The sequence below is a fragment of the Quercus robur genome, chromosome 10 (assembly GCF_932294415.1).
Source record: "Quercus robur chromosome 10, dhQueRobu3.1, whole genome shotgun sequence".
Classification (NCBI taxonomy): domain Eukaryota; kingdom Viridiplantae; phylum Streptophyta; class Magnoliopsida; order Fagales; family Fagaceae; genus Quercus; species Quercus robur.
The window spans coordinates 27,478,576-27,504,650 of NC_065543.1; the positions used below are offsets into that span (position 1 = coordinate 27,478,576).

General features: G+C 35.6%; 1 protein-coding gene and 1 long non-coding RNA gene across 2 annotated transcripts; one reads left to right on the forward strand and one right to left on the reverse strand.

Annotated features, from left to right (window-relative positions):
- Window positions 1-1,870: 1,870 nt before the first annotated feature.
- Window positions 1,871-6,617, reverse strand: LOC126702465 (sucrose synthase 7-like). Its single transcript, XM_050401164.1, has 15 exons — window positions 6,485-6,617; window positions 6,017-6,149; window positions 5,775-5,929; window positions 5,432-5,624; window positions 5,200-5,318; window positions 4,861-5,077; window positions 4,647-4,742; window positions 4,373-4,546; window positions 4,157-4,273; window positions 3,801-3,967; window positions 3,482-3,706; window positions 2,819-3,385; window positions 2,602-2,740; window positions 2,337-2,524; window positions 1,871-2,116 (listed from the first exon to the last, which is right to left on the reverse strand). Exons 1-15 carry the CDS (start codon window positions 6,583-6,585, stop codon window positions 1,987-1,989), a joined length of 2,721 nt encoding a protein of 906 aa, XP_050257121.1. The 5' UTR covers window positions 6,586-6,617; the 3' UTR covers window positions 1,871-1,986.
- An 8,513-nt stretch (window positions 6,618-15,130) lies between these two features.
- Window positions 15,131-16,085, forward strand: LOC126702466 (uncharacterized). Its single transcript, XR_007647758.1, has 2 exons — window positions 15,131-15,234; window positions 15,864-16,085. It is a non-coding gene; the product is annotated as an uncharacterized LOC126702466 (long non-coding RNA).
- Window positions 16,086-26,075: the final 9,990 nt, after the last annotated feature.

Below are 26,075 nucleotides of genomic sequence, written 5' to 3' on the forward strand. Positions count from 1 at the left end.
CACACTGGTGGAGCTAGGGAGGGGCCAAGCTCCCCCCCCCAACTTTTTGAATTTTCCATTAATAGTAGCCTATGTAGGTTATTAAATCAAAATTTTAAATAAAAATTTTTTTATTCCCCCCTCAATTGATCTCTAAATATACAAAATTTACCATAAATATTTATAATCATTAATTAACCCATCAAAAATTTGAAGTAATCCAGAAAAACCCAAAAACATAAATTGCTACAAAAAAACCCAAGAAAAAAAATATACCCATCCCTCAACCCGTGGCTCTCCAAATACTAACAAAATCCAATTATCCTTAAACACATTCCAAATCACTAGAGATGAACCAAAAAAGAGGAAAAAACAAATCTTTCTACATTATTGTGTGGGAAAATTCTAGTGCCACATAATTATACAAAACTTTGGGCACAACTCACCACATGACGAGTTATTAGTAGAGGTGTGGACCCATATGAACTCACCACCACACCTCTACCATTCACAACTTGCCACGTGGCGAGTTGTGGCCAAATTTGTGTACAATTATGTGGTCCTAGCATTGCTCTATTGTGTGTAATGTGCACTTGCCTCTTACGCCACCAGTTGTCTCGCCATGAGTCCTTGGTTGTCCGTTTCGCTTCAACCTCCTACTCTAGTCTAAATCGGCAACCTCTGGTATATCTCTCTCGTTGTTTATCTAGTTATTGTTACTGCTAAAGACTAAAAGAACTTCAATTTACTTTCCAGATTCCAGTTTAGAATAGAACCAATCAAAGAAATTTACAGAGTAAAGTAGTTTACTCTCTATTACTCCGTGTTGTTTATAATAAAAAGAAAGCATATTGTGTGCTATGTGTTGTACAGTTGTATTGTTGTTATTATTTTACTAGTACTTGTTTTTAAAAGTTTTTTGAATTTTACAACATGTGGTTTAGTGGCTGCCTTTCTAATTATAGCGATGTTTATTATACATTTATTTGACTTATCTAAATAGTATTTTATAGTTATTCTTCACTCAATTGTTTGATCACCATATCAATTGTGACTCTGATATGGTGATCAAGACCCCATCAGTGAGGAGGAATCTCTTTCACCATTTGGCCATATCCTTGCTTCAGCCAAAGCCAATACAGATGCCAATTGTAGTACTGCTTTCTCTCATGTCCAAAGAATTGGTAATTTTGTTGCTCACAACCTAACTAAAAATGCTCAACATGTTAGAGGTTTTTTGGTGTAGATAGATGATGTTTCTCTACACCTTTATTCTGCACTCTTAGTCAATTACGGTCAATTTTCTTTAATGAAATTCAAAGCTTTCATTCTCCAAAAAAAAAAAAAAAAATTTTATTTTGCTTTATTACTAGCATACAAATTTCAATACTTAAGCGTCAAAGTATGAGTACTTTGCGGAGGAAACCATTCGCAACAAATGCTAAAACTTTAGATTATTTTTTTTTATTTTATTAGATGCAGAAACTTTAAATGTTGAACCTTTAAGAAAGGTTATATATATATATATATATATATATATAATGAAAAAGGTCCAAGATGTTAAGATATTTTTTCCTTAGAACGTGATATGAAAATATATGGTTAATCAACATGATAAAGTCCAACCAGTTGTATTTGTGAAGCAAAAGGTTAACCCCATGAAAGATTGGTTCCTTTACCATGTTAGGCTATGTTCTCTCTCCTCAAATTATTCGCCAGCTGTCACATCTGTTTGCATCTTAAACTAGGCAAGATTATTATTATTATTATTATTATTATTATTATATAGCACGTAAGTATCATACTAAAATTTAGAAGTAATCTATTGGAGGAACGATCCATGGACTATGTACAGTTGGCCACCGCATTATATTGCCGGCAAAGCGTTGAATAAGCAATGAACTTGTCTCAGACGGAAACAAGAAACATTATTATTATTATTATTATAATATTATAAAGAGACCTTTACAAATTGAACAAGGAATTTAAATGACCATTCTTGTCACTTCATTTTTGTGAATGAAAATCAAACTTCCTTAGGACGTAATAAGAGACAAAGAGAGAACCAAGAATGAAGCACCACCAACTCCAAGGGCAGCGTGCTTGTCGCGGGCCAAGCTGCTTCTGGTCTTCATTCCTGTGAATGAAAATCTGTTTTCAGTTTATGAAGATGAGCATATATAATGCTGAGACCATTTTGGTTTCAGCAATTAACCTGAGATCATCTATGTAATTTGATGGGTTTTAATATTATATCAAACTCAGTTTAAGTCATATATGAACTATCAGGCACTCAGTACAATGGCCGTGGGATTGTTATCATATATATATATATATATATATATATTTAAAGTTACCCATCATGCTTTGGTGTTGGCTGAGGTTCAATTTTAGATGTTGACACTGGTTGCTGAGGTTTAGATATCACTGCTGGCTTTGGTTGTTGGGGTCCAGTTATTGCCGCTGGTGCTGATTGTTTGGGTGTAGTTTTTGCCGCACGTGTTGGTTGTTGGGGTACTTCACTCGGGATGGGCACATTGCTTGCCTGTGACAAATTAAATATTACTTCATTAATTGTCTATGATTTGAATATGTCAAAAATAAATTTCAAAACTAACTCACCAGATGCCTGAATTGGAGATTGTAAAACATGTGAATGTATCTTTGTTTAGCTAGCTTTTGTTCCTTGTTCAATTGCCTCCAAAATCCGTAGATTGCTCCCATGTTCAACACCTTGTTTGCATAAATCTTCCATGTATAGCTGCAAGGAAAAAGTAACCAGATATAGAAAATGAAAACTCACCAGCATGTTCTCTATATCCAGGCATAATATAATTACCATTCATATATACGCTGCAGTCCAGCTTTTGACATCCTGTTCCAATATTCTGCATCCGTCTTGCATTTTTCAAAAAAATCAGCAATCTTATTGCTGGATTCATCACCATTGTTTGGGTCAATATGAAAGCCTGAGATCCCATCAATAATAATTTCTGCTGGGCCTCCTTGATTTGTTGCAAATGCGGGTAATCCACAGTTCATTGCCTCGATGACTGTAAGACCAAAAGCTTCATAGAGTGCAGGCTGCACAAAAGCACCCTTTGTATCTGCAATACAGCGGTACAGCTCTCCATTGCGATATCTGTCAGTTTGAGCTGCTATCCATCTGATCTGGCCCTTAAGTTGGTATTTCTCTATCAAGGCATGCATCTTTTTGATTTCTGCAATTTCTTCTCTATCCTTCGATTTTGTTGGATCAAAAAATCCTGCTACAATCACAAGATTTACCAAACTTCTCAGCCTTTTGTTCTTTCCATACCATTCAGTTAATCCCGAAATGTTTTTCACTGTATCCAGTCGTGCCATTGAAAAGATGATTGGTTTCTTCCTGTCTGCCAAATATCCTCTGTTCCAGGCATATTTTAGTTTCAATATTAGACTATTGTAATAATACTGGTTATAGTGATGTAATGCGCTTAAGATAAAAGGAACCGAGACTTACATGTGCTCATTGTTATCCTCCTTCCTGTACAGCAGTTCTTCAATGGCAGGGTGAAAAGAGGTTATCCGACTTTGTCTCTCCGAGTATGGGAAGTATACAGATTGATCAGCCCCAGGAGCGGCGATGTTGAACTTTGGATCAAAGACATTGATGCCTGAGACCACCCGATAAAGTCCGGGCATGGAAAATGCTTCATGGCTTTCATATTGTCCGGGCCTATCCTTGCTGAAGAATAAACATTTCTTGAGTTAACAACATAACAGTCACAGTAGTACTTAGCCGTGTGTTTATATTCAAGATGGTAATATGAAAGTCTCACCTTCCTGCAATTTCTTGATATGTGCTTGTTATGATGAAATCAGTTGCGTTCATTGAGATTATGTCAGCCGTGAACTGACATGAAAAGTGGTACTTGGTTTCTAATTCCTTCCATTTGGCATCTGAATCTTCATACTTGGTTTTTTCCAGGGCATGAGCAATAGTTGCCTGGGTTTTGAACATGTCAAAGTTCAGATTTAGTGTAAGACATGCCACAAGACGCTTAAAGTAAGGCATAAATGAATCAAAAGTTCAAACTTGATCTAGTTTTTCTAAACTAGACAAGGTTATGTTTGTTTAGTTTGTATATAGAAGACAAAATCTGCAAAATAAAATCAAACAAAAGATGGACTAAACCTGAGTAATTCCAAGTTTGCTAGCCATCAAAGATGCAACCAAGTTTCCATCACTGTAGTTCCCAATAATGAGATCCGGTTTGCGTTCCATGTGTTCAAGGATCTTAGCAGTAGCATCCTAGTGATGAGAAGAAAAGGGAGAGAAGACAAGAATAAGAAATTTTATTTGGAAAATAAAAGTTCGATGGAATAAATGATAGATTGATTGCAAATATGCCTCGGCAAATCTCTCAAGGTAAGGGTAAATATCAAAACGAGAAACCCATTGGCGGAGAACCCCATCCTGTGTCTTAAATGGGACTCTAAGAATGTGAGAGTGCTTAGTGTTGACAATAGGCTCCAACTCCTGGTCGCACTTTGTCCCTCGAGCATCTGGTATAAGCCTTGTTACCTGTAAAATAATAAAAGTTAAGAAAATTTAACACTATACTAAAATTTGATCCTTTCATCAAATTATTGATTACAATCATTTGTAATTGTTAATAGCTTACCACAAGAATCTGAGGTTTCACAACAAGGCCTAGCTGCTTAATTCTGAGAAGCAATTCCTCCTCTAGAGATCTTACTTGATCAAGAATATAAACCACCTATTTTAAATTAACAGCAACATAATAACCTTAGTCAAGGTTTTACCTTTACAAGATTTTAAACTAAATAATACATTAGCATTGTTATTGAATAATGATGATTGGATGCATTATAAACCTGGCCCCCAGTATCCGGCAATCCGAGGACATCTGACTGCCCAAAGTAGCCATGAGGAGAGAAGATTACAACATTGAATATGGTGGGCAGCCTGCTAAAGAGTAACTCCAATTTTGCTGGGTCCGGTGCTTGGAGTACCTCAGAAAGTAGCCTTATTGTCTCCTTAACCCTTTCTGCTGTATTCCCCCATCCTTTCTCAAATCCCCAATCTTTAAACCTGATAGAAAAAAGTTTACTATCCAATGTCAACCTATCCATGGATTTTTTTTTTTTTTTTTTTTTTTTGGGGGGTGGGGTGGGAACAAAAAAAAAAAAAAAAAAACCAGAAATGACAGTGACCTCTGCTCAAAATTCTGATATGGTGTGTCTTTCGGGAATGCGGAGACGAATAATTCAGCTTTAACCAGGGCATCTTGAAGCTTAGCCACTGTATCCAGATTTGCATTTATGATAAGATTCTGCAAAATTGGAACAGCATGCATAATCACGGTTTAGTTTCTATTACAATCTTTTCCACAAATACGTAGTACATTGCTTTCCACGAGTGCATATATGTGTGCTATGTTTGTACCTCTCCATGATGATTTAAAGCTTGTAAGTACTCTAGCAACAACTTTTCGGAACCGCACTTCTCATGTAGCCTTGAGGTCATGAACATCGAGATGAAGTTGGCCCCATTTCCGATAGAGGAGGGAAGGGTCATTCGGGGAGTGGAGAAGTCAATGGCTCCAAAATCTATTTCCAATGCATTTTCATCGTTCGCCCTGCACATCAAATTAATCATGTTCTAAAATATTTTGAGCAACAACATGGTATACCATTTTGTTCATATATATATATATATATATAAATTTAAGACTATACTTTTGACTTATGAATATAATCACTCAACCATTTTTCTAACAATTAATTACCAGTTCTCATCAAAGATGGTTTCTTTAAATTTCAAGTATTCCGAAGCAGAGATAGAATCCACTGTGAGATCGTTGGCGTTCACCTTAACGAATTCCCAGAATCCAGGATTGGGTCTCACAGCTAAAGCTACATATGGCGGAACGACAGCTGCTTCCTGCATATAGATGAAAAAAGTTAAAGAGACCCTGTTGGCTGTGGTTGAACGTATGTGCATGAAAGAGAGAGTTGATATAAAAGAAACCTGAGTAGAATTCAGGATGTAACCAAGTAAACCCTCCAACACCTTGCTTCTTTCGTGCTTGTCTTCTATTGATTTCTCCACTTCCTCCATTGTGTGTTGCCGTTTCATTAACCGTTTTCCCATTGCAACAAAACTTTTTTAACACCACAAGGAAATAAAGATCATTTTCTTTTCTTTTTTTGCATGGTTCAATAATCAATATATACACCCTTTTTTTTACCTACCCAATTGATTTCAACGGTTAATATTGTTATATTTAATATAAATAATGAACATTTTTTTAACAAAACTGAAATTCTACTCTAACTTAATCCAAGTGTATATGTATGTGAAGCTCTCTTATAAAAACTTAAACCCCGATCTTTTCCCCCACATAGTTGAGATTAGGTAGATATGGTAAAAATATAAAAATAAAAGAAGAAGAAGAAGAAGTTTGTAGCTTTTTTAGAATCATATATGAAAGATTACCTAGCAAAGCATCTCTTCATATGATAGCGGCTCTGCTTCAATGCATCAGGCATGCTCTCTGCAATAATATCTGATCGCTTGAGGACTTGTTCAGAAGCCATTTTTTGCCAAAACTAAAGAAATACAATATATTCTCTTGAATTCAGAAAGTGGTTTTTGGTTGATGTATTTATAGGGAAGTTATTGTGAGAGAGAGTGAAAGGTATGGGGAGGAGGAGAAGGAACATTCTTTGGTTCCTTTTGTGGGAAGAAAACACAGAGTGAAAGCACGTAAGGAATATATTTATGCAGCAAATTCAGAGTTGGAGGAGGGAAAGAATTTTAAGGAATTTCTGGTTGTCCTTTGAGATGGATTACACTGAAATTTCGTATTCTTTTCTTCCCATCTCAATTTGCGCGCTGTTGAACTTAAATGCCTTCATTTCGCTACGCACTACCCTTTCCCAATATTCAGAGTCATGCATCTTCTCTTCATGTTGTTTGTTATTCTGGCACGTGAACTCACATGCCCTTTATTATTGCATACACTTCTTTAAACGCATGATAATAAATTAATATTCTGCCATAAAAGAAAATTTTTATTGTTTTGCTGAGTAGAAAAAAAAAATACTAAAAATAATTAAGCAAATTATTAAAAGTTTTGCTAAGTAAAGAGGTTAAATGAAGAGTACTCTATTTTCTTCTCATGGAATTCATCCTATATCCATGACAAAATCTTAGACTATTACAACTTTGAATAAAATGTTGGCAACACATTAGTCTAGGAACTTGGAATAACTGGAATAACACATGCTAGACACCTTTTATTCTGAAACTTTATCAATTCAACTCGTTATTTTACATACTTGACATTTATACATCCGCAAGTCATTTATATTGCATAATGCCATTATTTGTGTTGGATTTTTTTTTTTTTTTTGCTAGGTAAGATATTTATATGTATAATCCAGTTAAGTGGATGCCCAAAAGTTTTATTATAATATATGGATATGTGGGGCGACTGACAAGAGGGAGAGAGAGCATCAACCACTACTTTTTTAGTGATCTGCTAGCATGCAACTTGAAGCAGTTTGGGCAAATATACCTAGCTCCACCACAAAAGTGACAAAAACACTGAGGTTTGTGTTGTTTCTTACCTACCGGATGAGCAAGCTACTTTGGTTTGGTGTCACTTAGATCTACCCTGATTCTCCTAGTAACTAGAACTTCTTCCTTTTGAACCATAACTATACTAAGGAAATAAAATTATTTATTTGTTGTAGAATATAAATAATTCCTTAAAAATTTTGCTTAAGTAGAAGTTTAAATGAATCAAAGGAAGCTTAAAAAGAATAGTACATATTTTCCATTTAAAAAAAAAATTCTAAGTGTATGGCTTAATTAATTCACTTATTGAAGAGAAACTTGAGGGGGAAAAAATATAGAGTAAAGTCTTGAGATCGAGACCCACTAGTTACACGTACAACATAGCAATAAATAAATAAATAAATAATATATATATATATATATATATAGAGAGAGAGAGAGAGAGAGAGAGAGAGAGAGAGAGAGAGAGAGAGAGAGAGAGAGAGAGAGAGTTTCAGTTGTATAGCTAATTAGATATTTGTGTGGGGTATGGAATGACACATGGCATGATGGCACTAATTAAAAAAATGAGGAGGAATGCTAAATGAAATCATTCTTAAAGAATTAGTTATATAATAAAACCTCATCAAGGACAGAACTAGGATTCAAAGTTGTGGGGGCCAGGCTTAATATAAGTTCGTTGAATTTCAAAATGTCCATTAACATCTTAATCCCATATTTATGGACAGATATATGAACATGTTGCAATGAACTGATACTTATTTTATTAATAGCAATTTCTCAAAACGTTGTTCAATGATTTTCAGAAAATAGGATATTAGTAATGACTTTTAATTTATTTGTATTCTTCAAAAAATCAAACATTTTAGTTGACTTTCTCATTTTCTACGAATCATATAAAAGTTATATAAATTATAAGGATATATTTTACATCTATGTAACATTCAAATAATTTCTTGACTTGTAAATAATGAGAAAATCAATGTTTATTTGTTTTGGTTTGGGTCTAATTTTTGGAACAATGAATTTATAAGATAGGCAAATAATAATGAAGTATCTTAAAATTAATTAAATAAACAGTGAAATGAGTACTCCTTTTATCATTTCTTACTCATCTTTTGAACCAAAATTTGAAACATATATATTGATATATATTTCATCTAGCACTATAACAAACACATGCCACAACCCCCTCTTCCCATTTAGGCAATCAGAAGTTCAGTGTTCACACAACCCAACACAAATATTTTATTTTATTTTATTTATGAAAAGGATAGCTACAAGTTCACACACTATGAGTTACTAGCATTCAAGAGAGGGGAGAGCATAGACTAGAGTAGTGATCTGCGAAAAAAAAAAGATCTAGAGTGCTTTCATCCTCATAAAAATTAAAAATTGGCAAAGGATCTACCTCACAGGGTCACACAACAAATCTTAGATAGAGCAGAAAGAGGGGACTAATGAAAGATTTCAAAGAAGAGAGGTCAAATTAGAGAAGGAAGAGTCTGATATGCTATATTGCCTAAAGGGTATTCTTGTTATCTAGATTTGTGATTTTTTTTTATTGGTTTTTTTGGTTTGTCTGAAATTTTTTTTTGAGACAACTAGGCAAAGAGTAGGTTATTTATTTATTTATTTTTTTCTATTTGGGTTTCATGAATCAATTTGTAAATATTTTAGGGGGGGGGGGGGGGCAAGTATATAAATTTTGGGATCATATGTTAAAAAATTTGTTTATATGCATACAAAAGTCAAATTTTTAAAATTTTTTGGGGAAGGTGGGGGGGGGGGGGGCATAGCCCCCCTCTATCCAAACGTAGTTCCATCTCTAAACCTCATGATGTCACACATGATATTTTTGCTAAAGAAAAACAGTGTGTGCTTTTTTGTTGAATAGGAAATTTACTAAAAAATAATTAATGAAATGGTTAAAAGTTTCCCATTGTCAACTAGTAAGGGAAAGCTAATGTTTTCTACCTAGCTTTCCATCCTTCCCCCTTTTCAACTCAACCAAACATGGGAAGGAATGAAATTTATGGCCTGTTTGAAAGTTTAGAGAGGGAGGAGAGTACAGGGGAGTAAAGGGAAGGAGAGTAGTGGGGAGGAGAGTAGAGGGGAATGGTTATCATCCACCTTGTTTGGATGTTTTTAAAATTAGTAAGGGAGAAAGGAATAATTAACCCTTTCTCTTATTTGGATGTTTTAAAAATTAGGATGGAAAGGAAAGTAAATGATTTAAATAGACAAATTTACCCCTATTTGAAAATGGACTTGCAACATTGGTCTATGATTAATTTGTTAGATTAAATAATTATTTAATCAACATTCTCATTCCATCAAATACCACTAATAAAAGAATAAAACTACTATTAACTATTATAAAATAATTTTTATTACCTAAAAAAAATTATAATAAAAATAAAAATAAATTCAAAAATTCAAAACTCAAACAAAATTTGAAAATTCAAAACCCAAACAAAACCATGAGTTCCACAAGAGGTTCAATGAAGGGTGGCTGAGGCAAACCAAAGTCCTCAAAGTCTGTTTCTCAGTCACAGAAAGCTGGGCTTCAATTCCCTGTGGGTCGTATCGCCCAGTTCTTAAAAGCCGGCAAGTATGCCGAGCGTGTCGGTGCCGGAGCTCCGGTTTACCTCTCTGCCGTTCTCGAATACCTTGCTGCTGAGGTTAAGTCTTTAAACTTTTTTTTTTTTTTTTTTTTTTTTTTTTTTTTTTTTTTTTTTTTTTTTTTTTTTTTTTTTTTTTAGGTTCGATTTCGTGGGGGTGTTTGGATGCCGAGAATATGTGGGAAACTAGGTGTTACTGATTTTGTGTTTTGTGATCGTTGCTCTGTTAGTTTATGTGAATGTTCAAAATGTGTATAAAACACTATGAACGTTTAGACCTCCAATTTCCAAATTATCAATTCAAGCTTATTATCAAACAATTAATCTGCGGAATATGAACATAAGCATATAATAGAATTGATAAATAATCTAAACCAAATAAAATCACATCCACAGCAGAAATTAAATGGCAAAGATTAGGGGAAGAGAGATGCAAACATAAGGACAACACAACAATGTGTTATCGAAGAGGAAACCAAAGCCCTCGACGTAAAACCTCTCCACCGCCCTCCAAGAGGTAAATAATCCACTAAAGAATGTAGTTGAGATACATGAATAGCAGAAGACCCTCCAAGCCTAATCTACTCAGTGTACCTAAGCCCTCCAAGCTCCTACTCCAATGAGATTACGCCGAACTTATTTCTTCTTTAGCTTACCGGATTCTGCTATAACCCATAACATCAACCAATATGAATTGGTCCCTTCCTAACTGCTTTCTAAGCACCAAAAAGCCTTCTCACAGATATGGGTATGGTGAGAAAAGGATTTCGCTAATGAACCTCTCAAGGATGTAACAATGGAAAGGGTGAGAGTTGAGGAATTTGAAGGGTCACTATGTAAAGATTGTGGACGAGTCAATCTTGTTTTTCTTTAGGGTTTCTCTCTCAAAATTCTCTTTGGAAGCTCTCAATATTTTGTGGGTATAATGGGTATTTATACTGGGGTGAGAAATAAATGCGAAGAGTCTGTTTTTCCATAACAAAGTGAACTGGTGACTTTGCCTCGCAACTTGACTGAGTCGCAAGTTCAAGTCGCAAGCTAACTGAATGGCCGGTTTGGACCTTTTGTCCTGTAGTGCTACAGCTGGCATGACAGTTCAGCTTCTCTGCATGCTTCACTCGTGTGAATCTTCTAGAGGCTTGCAAGCCACGAGCCACATGCAAGATCCAACCGCAAGTCCCTGCTTCATTGCACAATCTTGAGCATTTCTTCACACTCTCACACATACTACTCTTACATGATTTCCACCTAAACACAAGGTTATTAGTTGCTAAATTACAAGCAAATTTGGCATGGAATAAAGCCAACAAGATGATTGATTAAATTCAACCTTACATTATGGATTTGGGTATTGGATCTTTGGATCTATGCAATTAGAGACTTTGTGTAGTATTCAGTTTTGGGTTTCTCTTTTTTGTTTGGTTGCTGAGAAAATATTGGATAGAAACTGTAATGATACTAAATTTAGTAGAAATTGTGTTTGGTTTGTAAGAAAGCACTGGGAAGATTTGTCATTTGTAGTGTTAAATTTTCTTAGGAAACAAACAAAGATTATTTATATAATCGGTTTGTAATTTTGTTAATTTAGAAAGGGGAAATTGGAGAATTCATTTGGTCAATAATTTATCTACTCTATTCTTCCTCCAAATCTCTCCAATTTGGGGGAATTAAAAATAAAGGGTTAGAGGTAGTTGAAACCCCTCCAAACCCCTCCCCCTCCTTCCTTAAAAAACTTCCAAACAAGGTAATTGAATTACTCTCCTTACCTTTACTCTACTCCCCTCCTTTTTTAAACTTCCAAACAAGCCATTAAAGTTGAATTGAGATCAATCAAGATTCCCCCCTTGGCTATATAAGTTGTGAGGTTTTTTTTTTTTTTTTTGATAGGTTGTGAGGGGGTTTTTTTAGGGTGGTAAATTGCTAAGAGGGAGGACATTTGATCTAGCCATTTTGCTGTGGTTCTAGCTGTTAATGGATGGGAAGGATCTATGTGTGGTTAGAGTTTGACGGGTTCTTCCATTCTGTGTTTGTGAGGTTGACATATCGTGACATTTTATTAGTGTGGTTTGCTCAATAACTAAGTTTTAAAATTTTCCAAATAAATAAAAAAGTGAATTAAACCCTTTAAGTTGATGTTTAAATATTTTATTTTTTAAGCCCTTCATGAGTTAGTCCTTTTTTTTTTTTAATATTTCCATTCTATCAATTTCTCTTAGTGATGTATCTATTATATGTTAACTAAACTTGTAATCTCAACTATTTCTTCAATTAAAATGCACCGTATCATTTAAAAGTTACAAGTCAATTTTTTTTTTTTTTTTTTTTTGAGAATGCTAAGTATTTTTAACACACACACATGGGACACTACAACAAAATGTATTTTTAGTGGCGAAAATTAGTGAGAAAATATTTTTCGTCACTAAAAATACAACATTAGTGACGAAATATGAATTTCGTCACTAATAATGAAAAAAATTATAACATTTAGTGACGAAAAATAAATTTCGCCCCTATTGTGATCTGAAAAATGAGTGCCAGTGGAGGGAAACTTTGGCACTAGCTTAATTAATCTATAGTGACGAAATATTTCGTCATTGTAGGTATTGCTATGGATAGTTTTAGTGACGAAAATACTTTTGTCACTATAAGTAAGAATTAGTGACAAAAAATAGTCGTCACTAAAAATAATAATAGTTTTGCACTTATATGTTTTTAGCGACAAAATCACATTTCATCACTAAAAGTATGCATTAAGGACAAAATATGAATTTCGTCTCTAAATTTTAACAAAGCTTGGGTTCTTTAGTGATGAAACTAACATTTGTCACTAAAAAAAAAAAAAAAAAAAAAAACCTTTTGCAACGACGAAATGAGCATTGGCGATGAAAAAAAATTTGTCGCTAAAGACCACTAAAACTACCATGACCTGTTTTATTTCTTTTGATCAACACTAGTACACTACCTTATTTTTTATTTTCTAATAGCCTTCTTCGTTCCCAAAAGAAACCTAGCCCATCCTCTCCCAAAACCCAGCACGCCGTCGCCGTCAAAACCCGACCATCCTCACCTCAAACGCTAGCAACACTTCAGAGATCGCGACAATTTAGACGCCGACAACGCTTCAAAGATCGCAACGATTTAGACGCCAGCGACGCTTCAGAGATCACGACGATTCAGATGCCGGCGATGCTTCAGTTTCAATCGTGACGCTTCAGTTTCAATCGTGACGCTTCAGCTCCAATCGGGACGCTTCAGTTGCGATCGTGACGCTTCAGCTCCAATCGGGACACTTCAGTTTCTATCGTGACGCTTCAGCTCTGATCGCAATGCTTCAGCTCTCGATCGCCGGTGACGCTTCATCCTTCGCAACATCCGGCGACACTTCCGGCGATGCTTCAGTTCGCGACGCGACGATTTAGCTCCATTAGCGACAAGTCAACTCCGTTGGCGACGAATGGTGACGATTCAGCTCCGTTGGCGACAATTTAGCTCGTCGTTGGCAACGCTTCAGGTCACCGATCATTAGCAACGATTCAGGTCGCCGAACGCAACGATTTAGCTTCGTTGGCGACGATTAAGCTCCATTGGTGACGATTTAGCTCGCCGTTGGCGACGCTTCAGTTCACGACCCTTCATCTTCCCTTCACGTAGACGACCCTTCGCCTCCCCTTCGTGCCGGTGACGGCGACGGTGACTGTGAGGTTCTTTGGTCTTTCTCTCTAACTGGTCTCTCTCTCTTTTACTTTTTCATTATTGCTATGGCTAGATTTGTTATGATTTCTGTGTTTTCATTCATTTAATGGAAATGGGTTTTTCTTTTCTGGCTTCTAATCCTTTTATGTTGTCCAAACTTATCTACTTGATGTTTGACAAAATGCCTCGGAGAGTTGAGTTTGTTACATGTTGTGCTATATAGTTGACTAATTGAGTTTATGTTAAATTGTCAGGTCCAACATGGTTTAAAATTTATATTTGTGTAGTACCCTTTGACAATTTTGTTAGAATGGAGAGAATTGTTTGGTTGTCATTTTGCAAGAGAAAAATAAAAATGGGTATTGGAGTTTATTAACAACTTATACTTGTTTTCTTGGTAATGGTTTTTGTTAGTTTCAGAACCAGTCATGTATATGAAAATCTAATCTAAGCATTTCAAACTCATTTTTGGATTAAAAAAAGATAAAATAGAAGCAAGCTCCAGTACTACTCTGCTATTTTTACAAGCTTCTTCATAGTCTCATAGTTGATGGTTAAACTCATTGTGTAATGTGTACCTCTTTGAGATGCTAACATATATTTATATGCTTTTTAAATATCTTAGTTTAAAAAGCATAAAATTAGCAAACAAGAAATTAAAAATTTTAGGCACCACAGGTGCCAAGGAAGTCAGTTAAGGTTCATATTCTTTTATTTGAATTACTACTAGTAAGACTATTTTGTTTTTATAGTTATATGTAGTTGTTTGTAGTTATAGTAGATGGAACACAAAGCTCATTATGGAATTTGTACTAATTTGTTTGTTCAACTAATTAGTCCCTCCACCAATTATTACCATTATTGCAATTTCCACATTCCTTGTTTTTCTTAACTACTTTTGAGTTTAGTCTTTAGAGAGAGCCAAACCCAACACTTTGTTTTGAAACAGACACAAGTGATGTGATCTCAAATGTTGCTGTGAACAAGAACTGGACACTGGTCATATATAATCATAAAGGTAAGATTATTCATGGGTCTTTTTATGGTTTTCTTTTCTATACTCCCTTTGGTTGTTATATGTTTGTTATTGGTTTTGTTTGTGCTTAAGCTTAAGTAGGGAGCTAATTTTGGTTGAGATTTTTTCTTTGGTGGGTTATCCATTTCTTAGTAAATTAAAGTTTTTTTTTTTCTTTCTTTTGTATGTGGGCTAAAGCTAACTAAAAGTTATCTTTCTTTTATCTCCAGCTCTCTTTCTCTTTTGTGGCTGAAGAAATTGTGAGGAGCAAGGTGAAGAACACAAGTTAACTTTGGATTTTTTCTGAAAGTTGTAAACTTAGCTTGAGCAAAGTAAGTAAATTCTAATTAAAAACTTGTAAAACTCTATACTTGTGATGTTAGAAATTGGATTTGTGGTGGTATGTTGTATTGGAGCAAGCGGGTGGCTTGCATGATGTTATAAGGTGGTTTAAACTAATATTGAGAGTGTTTTTCATTTCTTGCAAATGTGAATGGACCTTGTTGATTAGATGTGATGAATAATACTTTAATTGATTTTAATACTTGTAAACACTCTATACTTGTGATGTTTGTGATTTGTTTTGTGTTGGGTTGTTGTGTTGGAGCAAGCAGGTGGCTTGCATGGTGTTATAAGGTGGTTTAAACTAATATTGGGAGTATTTTAGTTTCTTGCAAATGTGAATGAACCTTATTGATTAGATGTGATGAATAATACTTTATTTTAGCAATTGACCCACACTACATGGTGTGACTACTTTTTATGATGCATTATTTGAAACTAATTGTATTATATTACACTTGAAAATCTATATTTGCTTTCTACAACTTCTACATTAGGAGTTGTGATTTTAATTCATTGGTGTGACTACCCTTAATGCATTATTAGAAATGTTTTTTATAACATAGTTAATGTTTTTACTTTACGATTTTAATGTAGTATATTTTTTATATTTATGCAGATTTCTTATTGGTGGCTTTTAGGGGATTTACTTTTGGCATTACTTGAAGACATATGAGGACATCTTTCGTTAGTTCTAATTATATTATGCTACACTTTTTGTATTGTTATAAAACATCTTGAGTTATTGTATGTGTTGCAAACAATTATTGTATGGAAGGAGTTTGAATTGGATACTTGTTTTATTTTTTACTTGTGGAATGTATGGATCTTTTTTTATAAACGTGTTGTTAAAATAAATGTGTTATTCAAATGTGAGGATTTAATAATGTAATGACAGGTTACAGGTTAATATCAAAGCCATGAAAAAAATAAAAACAGAAAATAAGTTTTAGTGACGAATTTTTTCGTCACAAATATAGCAACAAAAAATTGTTTTAGTGACGAAAATTTTCGTCACTATATGTGCCTGGATTTTCTTAAAAATAGTTTTAGTGACGAATTTTTTCATCACTATATGTACCCAAACATAGTTTTAGTGACGAAATTATTCATCAATAAATATGATTTAGTAAACTAAAGTGTTTTTAGTGACGAAAACAGTTTTTAGTGACGAAATGTTTTCGTCACTGAATAGTGTTTTTAGTGAGGAAAACATTTAGTGACGAAATGTTTTCGTCACTAAAAGTTTTTTTTTTTTTTTTACATCAAATCGGACTTTTAGTGATGAAATTTTTCATCACCAGGACTTTTAGTGACGAGGCTACAGTGACGAAATGAGTTTTGTCACTAAAAGTCCAATTTCGTCACTAAAGGTCCTTAGTGAGAAAAAACTGAACTTTTAGTGATGAATTTTTTCATCACTGAAAATACATTTTGTTGTAGTGGGAAGAGGGGAGAAAGGTTTTTTAAAGAAACTTATAGTGGTGTATATCCAAAAGGGCCTTACAAGTCAACAACTAAAAAAAGAAATCCCTTTACCCAAAGCATAACATAAAACTAAAAATAAAAAATCTCCTATCTCTATGATATGTTCCTTCTACTTTTCGTTCTCCTTTCCTCTCTTTCCTTCTCACTCTTTCTTCTCTCACACTCACAACGACACAAGTAGCGGCAAAGCCAAAAAAAATTTCTAGGGAGGCCTACTAGATCATTTGAGTATGTAATTCTGGAGTTGAAGTTGACAGACTATAGTTGTGATACTAAATAATACTAAAGGAGTCAATATCATATTGCAAATCAATTCATTTTGGCTAATGAAACAAAATATTTTGATATCATTCAATATCGGTTTACCATTTTGGAATTATTGCAATATATATATATATATATATAAATTAATTACGGCTCAAAATCCTACATTCTTTAATAATACAAGTCCATATACCAACCATGTTTAAACTCATAAGCTTCTAAAAAAATAGGTTTAAACTCACAACTTCCATGCCTAAGCCACAAGTTCCTATTTTTGCCAATGGAAATTTAAGAAAAATAAAATTATTTGAAGCTCAATCCAACTGCCCATTGAAATAACAAAAATAAATAAACACAAATGATATGATGATGAGTAGATCTGGGTTGGAAGTAGGGCATCATAAGTAGAAACTACAAAATCAATGCTTTGTCAGTTGGTCAATCAAAATGCATGGCAACGCCATGCCTCAAAACACAAAAATGAAATAAGAAATAAGCAGACAATAAGACAAAACAAGAAAAATAGAAGCGAACAAGCAAATATGAAGCAACAGCTAGGTAGACTGTGATGGCAATGTGAGCAACTGTGATGACTGACCCATTATTTTTATTTTCTAGTACTGACCTACCTGGTTTAGATTTACTAGCCAAAACATCCGATTTTCATCAAAAATAATTTGGTATGGACCGGGGTACTATGAGCATTTTTGTACTGGTTGCAATGACTAGTAAGATAAATAACCTTGCATCAACTACCTTGCTAAATACACATTTAGATAATATCTAATGCAAACTATAAAATAATTCCATTTCAAATGGAGATGGGATGACCCTTATACTTGCGTAAGGGCAACAAGAGAAAGAAGGGGAAAATAATAAAATGAAAAAAGGGGACGGAAATCAAAAACCTTATTATAACATTCATTAGGGTAAACCCAAGTACTTTCCTAGATGCTCTATACAAGAGTACTCTTCAAAACCCCCATCACTCGTGGTTTTGGAGGAACATTATCAAACAAGATAACATAAAACTTAGGGAAGCTAGATGGTTGGTTGGAAGTGGGGCTGACATTCCTCTCAATCACACTAACTGGTTCAAGTGTCTAGAGCAAAATCTACAGAATCCAAACTTAGTTTTTGGATTTGTTGCTAATCTCATAGACCATTCTAGAGGTGTATGGAAATGTGACCTGGTTAAGAAGCTTTATCCTCAACCTCAATGTGGTGAAATACTGAGAATTCCCATTTCCAAAACAGGGGTTGTCTCGGATAAACTCTTATGGAAACACTCAAGTTTAGGGGAGTATAGTGTAAAGAATGCCTATAACCTACTGCTTAGGGACTATAATCAAAACTCACCCCACCAGAGGTCTAGAACTTAATTTGGAAGGTGAATGTGCCTCGTAAAGTTAGTTTTTTTGTATGGAAGCTAATGCATGACGATCTCCCTACCTTACTCACTTTAAAAAGCAGAGGTATTCCGACCAACAACACATGCCCTATGTGCAAGGAAGAGGAGGAATCTGCTTCCCACTTGTTCTTACACTATACTTTTGCTAGAGCCTGCTGGCATAGATCTACACTAGCAGTTCACAACTCTGACTTAAGAGGTTCTTTTGTGTAGACTTGGATTAGTAATATCCTAAACTGCTACAAGAATGATAGGCCAAGAATGTATTGACCCCTTGTGGTAAATTAACTAATTAATTTAGCCAAGTGAATTAATTAGGTTAATTAACATGCAAAGCGCGTGGTAGCACAAACAAATCACCAATTAACTAAAGTGCAGCGGAAATTAAATTGACACGGTGATTTGTTTACAAATGGGAAAAACCTACATAGCAAAAACCCCACCGGGTGATTTTAAGGTCACCATTCTCGAGAATCCGCTATTATCAAAACAATTAGTTACAAGTAAAGGAATCTCAGTACCTTAAACCAACCTACAGTTGAACCCTTACTCCAATACCCAATTGGACTTGTTTTGTAGTGATAGTCTCTCATTTTCAATGCATGGCTCCCAGTACGTGACAAACCAATAGATGCACAGATCCCAGTACGTAACTTGATCACCAACTTGAGAAAGATGTTGGCTGCAAAGTTCTTCAGTTCATCACATGATGAAGTTCACGAAACTCCTTGGTCACAAAACCCTACGGTGTACAAACACAACAGCTTCTTCAAAAGAAATATGAACTAGGGAAAATTCTGTCTCTGGTCACAATTTGCATGAACATGACTTTGCTTCACACTCGTGCAACTTGTGTAACTTTTGACGGTCCTCAAAATAATCCTTATATATGTTTAGGGTTATGGAAAAGGAAGGCCTAAACACATACTCACGAATTGGATGAAAAACAGCTTTGAAAAACTAATTTTCATAAACCTCGATAGATAGCCATCTATCGAGATAGCTGTCAAGCCATAGGCTGAAACTGCTTTTAAACCTCGATAGACACTAGCTGTCGAGTTTTAAAATCCAGCACTTCTTCACTTGTTTATTGGATAGAATTGCATAGCTTTAACATTTGAACTGGAAACCTTGCTCCTTAAGTATTAAACTCATCCTAGATTTACCCAAATAGAAGTAAAGTGCATTTTGTCAAAGGATTGGCCAATTCCATAAAATATTGACATATATTCCTAACATTGAATCACATATGTCCTAACAATCTTCCTATTTGGCAATCTGTAATATGTCCTAACAATCTCCCCATTTGGCAATCTGTAACAAAATTACAACAAATAAATGAACATACGAGAGAAGTCATAAATCACTCAACTCATACTCACTTGTTGAATACAATAAAATCTATCCTAACACAAACTCTTGAAAAACTTTGCAAGAAGAGAGTTTATGGCAAGTAGGCTTTAACAACCTGTATTTCTGAAACACTTTAAACAAAACTCATCAAGGCATCTTAGTGTGAAACAGAAATATAAGATTTCATACATTATATAAGAAACATGTGTATAAAGAAGGAAAAGAAACAACAAATGGAAGGATAGGTGAATAACATACATTAATATATATATATATATATATATATCCAATGATAAGTACAATGTATGTCAAAGGGTCACAAGACCAATATACATGAGGTAAATGTGAAATAAAGACAAGAAAAATACATAAAAACCTCACTACATCCCTCAAAGAATATGGACACTCCCCCTAACGAAAATCTCATATACTAACCCCCCCTATGAGTATGACTACTCTCATCTCAAAACTACTCCCCCATTTTGTCACGAGTGACAAAGGGAAAGTATATCAAGTAGACATCTCATCATCACTAGGTGAGCTAGCACCATCGTCCTCATCAGCATCATTATTTTCAGAGTCATCATTATCGTCCTTAGAAGCCTCGGGAGAAAGAGAGGAAGCCACAGTGAAACCACCCATAATAGCCTGTTGTCGTGCGATACGACCAACACGGGTGTTCACTTGACATGGCTCGTCACTGAGAGTGTCAAGGTGAGCATCCATGCGCACAAGATGTGCCATGATGGCCTCAAGTGTCACTCCACCCGCAGAAGACGAATGAGCAGAGGTGGATGGAGCTGGAGGAGTTGCCGTCGCGATTTGCGTCCGCCTCGAGTGAAGCTAAGCATCACTCTGTCTAACAGTAGCTGTATCAATTGCACCCATGACAAAGAAGTGATCAGACGAAGGAAAGGAGACAGAAAAATGGCAAAGAATTCTCGTGATAGCTGAAGGAAAGATGAACTTACCATGGGTCACCATATCCCTAAAAACATCTATAAGGGAAAAGATAAAGTAAGAAGGGAAGTCAATAGAAAGATCCTCAATGAGGGATAACAAAAAACAAGCACAAGGCTCTGTGAGAGTGTTATAGTGTGACAAAGGATGAAGGATAAATGTCATTACCATGTTCAAGAATCTCGGACCTTTAGCAAAGGTCGAGCAGCGGGTGTTCTGACGATCACCCTAAGAAGACAAAGTCTCACAAAACAGAGACATAAGTTTGTCTTTGGACACAGTCCTCAAACAATCACAATCGGGGTAGTCAAGATATGCTACCCTTGGGACATGGAGCACCTCAGATACGATATCCAGAGTGACCACCATGCGTGTACCTTAAACGCGAGTAGAAAACTGAGGTACTAAAGAATCAAATCTGTGAATATTGGAGTAAAACTCTTGTATGATCATGGAAAGGCAAGTGACTAGGGTGCCACACAGTGACTCCCAAACCCTACTATAGATGACAGTGGGTAGATCAGTATCGGAAAAATCTGATAGGATGACTTGGCATTCCGAATGAATGCCTCGTCTAGAAAAGTTCTCCGAGAAGTCCTTACGAGCCTTCTCATCACGGAACCGAACATGAGATGGAGTGGGGTCAGAGGAAGAAGATGCCCCAGAATGAAGAGGGTTCTGGGACGAAGTGGATTTGTGTTTGGGTGTCACGAAGCAACTAACGCAAGAAAGAGAGATAGAGGGGGAGAAAGAGAGACAATCAAAAAAGCACCAAAAAAATAATATATATATATATATAAGAATATAGAAACTAGAAGGTATGTATGCATGAAAATGCATGAACATGTGACATGCAAACTTAAAAACATCATGGGCTCAGCCCAATCCAAACCTTACAGCACACAATCATTGCAACAAGGTAAACACACATCTAAATGCATGAAACATTATTATAATGCACATGTGATGCAATGCATGATGTTTTAAAATCAAATATACAAAACCCATCCCAAAAATTTGCAAAAACCTCTTTAATTTTGAAAAACCCCAAATTTTTCAACAAACCCCAAAAGTTAGGTCGCAAAAGATGAAATGCATGAAGAAATGAATGAGAAAAAGTCTTACCAGAGAAAAGAAATGATCTTGAGACTAAAGAACACTTAGGGAAGAGGTTTGGAGTGATTTAGAGGTATTTTGGGAGGTGAAGAGGTAGAATGGATTGAGAGAGATCAAGAGAAAATGAAGCTGAAATCGCGCAGATCGCTTATATAGAAACTTCATAAACCTCGATGGATCGAGAGCTATCGAGATTTAAAACGCGCCTTTTAGCTATTGAAGAGCTGTCCAGAGGTTTCAGGCAATAAAGCTCGATGGATCGAGGTAGCTATCGAGAAGCTATCAAGCATCCAGAAGATTTCTCGATGGATCAAGGTAGCTATCGAGAACTATAGAGAATGCGATAAAAAGCAGCTGAAGGGTCTCAATAGATAGCATTGTTGTCGAGAGGTATCGAGAAGCTGTCGAGAGGTATCGAGAAGCTATCGAGATTGCTTAAAAATAGTTTTTCAAAGAAGAGAAAAACACAGATATGAATGCAATCAAACATGCTACTCAACCAAAGATCCAAACAACATTTTAGGCTCTTAAGCACATAGATCTAGAACACACACACACACACACTAAACAAGTCTAACCAATTTTATATTTCAAAAACAAGTCAAGACAGTTTAGTGAGTATACATTAACACATGTATTCCTTATGATGGCCAAATCACATTGTACCTGCACGTATATCAAAAGTAGCAAAGAATATTGCGTGTTGTGTGAAAAACATCGTAAGATTGCATAAGTGTCTACATGTTATGATGGTTTTAGATATGAGAAAATCACTGTAACTCACACACAATCATAACTGTTTAATGGGGACTATCACCTTCGAGGTACATCTATAACTCCCACATCTCTTAGAATACACGCTTGCAATCATATATAAAGCATTTTGATCTTTTTGCTTTTATTTTTCTTTACATATTTTTTTTAAGCAAATCATGCATGGGCATATAGGAGAGAAAAAGGAAATACCCAATGATGTTAAGCATTTGACATTCTACTTTTACTATGCCGAAGCATACAAATGTCATTTCATGATTGGCACGCAACAGTGGTGAGATGGTTATTTATGCCTTTCTCTTAGGATTTTTTAGTCCTTCCCGTCAAAAAGAGTGATACGAGTATTAAGTACAAGAGATTACTTAACCTTACTCATCACAAACACAAGACACAAAGCTCACTTGCTTAGTTGTGCATAAAGATGCTCATCTAAGCTACAAAAGATACAAAGTTTAGAAAACTTTGTTTCATTGGCTATCCAAGGTACACAAGTACCAATGTACACAAACACACACTGTTTTTGTATTTTTCTGATTTTTTTTTTTCATTAAAAAAAATAAAAAAATAAAAACTGAAAAGTAAACAAACAAAAACATGCTAAACAAAGCAATGCATAAAACTAGATGCAAATGTATGAGGAAGGAGGAGAAAAGGAGATCAATTCATGGAGATAACACCAATGTTTTGACGAAGGAATTCAAACCGCTTACTATCAAGAGGTTTGGTGAACAAGTCAGCCTTCTGATCATCAGTGTGAATGAATTCAAGAGTGAGCATACCATCTTTGACAGCTCCCGAATGAAGTGATGTCGAATCTCTATGTGTTTGGTTCAAGAATGTTGAACCGGCTTCTTAGAGATGTTGATGGCACTGGTATTGTCACAGTAGATAGTGAGATGTTCTTGACAAATACCGTAATCATGGAGAAGTTTTTGCATCCATAAAAGTTGGGTGCAACAGCTACCAGCAGCGATGTACTCAGCCTCTGCAATGGATAATGAGATGGAATTCTGTTGTTTGCTCATCCAGCAGACAAGATTATTACCCACAAGAAACAACCCCCCGAAGTACTCTTTCTATCATCAGAATTCCCAACCTAGTCAGCATCAGAATACCCAGCTAAGACATCATTTGTGTCCTTGCTGTACCACACACCAAAGTTGGCGGTGGTATTGACATACTTAATGATTCTTTTCAAAGCAATCATATGGGACTCTTTGGGATTAGCCTAATATCTAACACACACTCCCACACTGTAACTAATGTCAGGTCTACTAGCAGTAAGGTAAATAAGACTACCTATCATGCTTCTATAAAGAGATGAATCTACACTTTTTCCTAACAAGTTGACAGTGAGTTTAACATTTAGGCTCATAGGGGTTCTAACAGAACTAGCAGATTCCAAACCAAACTTTTTCACAAGATTTCTTGCATATTTAAATTGAGATAGGAATATACCTAAATCTTGTTAACGAATCTGCAAGCCAATGAAGTGAGTCAGCTCTCCAATCATGCTCATCTCGAACTTGCCTTGCATAAATTTTGAGAAACTATGGGCAAGTTCATCCTTAGTCAACCTAAAGATGATATCATCAACATAGACTTGAGCAACTATCAACTCACCATCTTCCCTTTTAATGAAGAGAGTTTGATCAGCCTTTCCTCTTATGAACCTATGTGACACCAGATATTGTGTAAATTGATCATACCGAATTCTAGGGGCTTGCTTTAAACCATAAGGTGCCTTCTTGAGGTACAACACATGATCCGGAAAGTGTGGATCAATGAATCCTTTTGGTTGAGCTACACAAACATCTTCTTTAAGGAACACATTCAAGAAAGCAATCTTTACGTCCATTTGGTATAGTTTGAACTTCAAATGACGTGCTAAGGCTAGGAGAATTCTGATGGACTCCATGCGGGCTACTAGGGAAAATGTCTCATCATAGTCTACTCCTTCCATATGAGAATATCCTTGAGCTATAAGACGAGCCTTATTGCAGATCACGTTACCCTCCTCATCAGTCTTATTGCAGAATATCTACTTTGTGCTGATGATGTGCTCACCCTCCAGTCTAGGTACTAGAGTCCAGACATCATTCCTCTGAAACTGAAGTAGTTCATCATGCATAGCTTCAACCCAGCTTTCATCCTGAAGAGCTTCCTCAACTTTAGTGGGTTCAACCTGCGACAAGTAACAAGAATAAGACACAAAGTTAGCAACGCATTTATCAACTATACGCTTCCTTAGTGTAAGCTCATTCATGTTTCCCACAATAACTTTAGGAGGATGATTCAATTTGATCTTGGAGGAAGGTCATTTCTCTTCATGGGTTTCAGAATCAAGTGAAATAGATATATCTACTGAATCTTCTACAACACTTGGAGTATCGAGAGTACTAGGGGATGCGGGCTCTTGTTCAACAATTTCTTGAACTTCCCTAAGCTCAGGAGGAAGAATCTCTTTGAGGATTCCCTCAGTAAATTTCTCCAAACTAGAATCCGAAGATTCATCAATAACAACATTTACAGTTTCCATTACCTTCATGGTTCTTTTGTTGTATACCCAATAAGCCTTGCTTGTAGAGGAGTATCCCAAAAATATTCCTTCATTGCTTCAGGAGTTAAATTTTTCCACATTCTCTCTATCCTTGAGAATGAAACAAGTACTTCCAAAAATTCTGAAATACTTAACATTTTGCTTCCTTCCCTTCCATAACTCATATGGAGTTTTCTTGGTACCGGGTCTAAAATATACCCTATTAATCGTATGATAAGTAGTGTTAACGTCTTCTCCCTACAAGTTTCTATCCACATCCTTGTTGTGTAACATGGCTCTAGCCATCTCTTGAATAACCCTGTTCTTCCTTTCTACTACACCATTCTGTTGAGGAGTAATAGGAGCAGAGAATTCTTGAGATATACCTGATCTCGGGCAAAAGGACTCCATATATGAGTTCTCAAATTCCTTACCATGATCGCTTCGAATTCGATCAATTTTCAAGCTCTTCTCATTCTGCAATCTTGTGCACAAGGCTTCAATGTGCTCAGGAGCATCAGACTTAGATTGTAGAAGGATGTCCCAAGTGTACCCAATGAAGTCATCTACCACAACCATGATGTATCTCTTTCCACCAAGAGACTCAATTCTAGTTGGATCCATTAAATCCAGATGTAGTATCTCCAATGGTCTAGATGTAGCAAATGTCTGAATGCCCGGATGTTTAGCTTTCGTCTGTTTCCCAAGCTAACATGGTCCACACACCACATTGCTCACTCTACTGAGCTTTGGTATCCCCAAAACTGACTCATACTTAGATACAATTGAAAGATGTTTGTAACTAGCATGTCCCATCCTTTGGTGCCATAGATCTTCATTTGGTAAGCGAATGCTATTGCACACAATATCAGCATTAGGAACCAAGCCATAACAATTGTCTAGAGTGCGAACACCACTTATGAGTT

Bases quoted from the DNA above. Each gene is read 5' to 3' on its own strand.
- LOC126702465 (XM_050401164.1), bottom strand. From the start codon at position 6,585: ATGGCTTCTGAACAAGTCCTCAAGCGATCAGATATTATTGCAGAGAGC. The intron at 4,547-4,646 runs GTAAGCTATTAA...ATTATTTTACAG, and splicing joins TGAAACCTCAGATTCTTGTG to GTAACAAGGCTTATACCAGA. The intron at 2,741-2,818 runs GTAATTATATTA...TTTTCCTTGCAG, and splicing joins CTGCAGCGTATATATGAATG to CTATACATGGAAGATTTATG.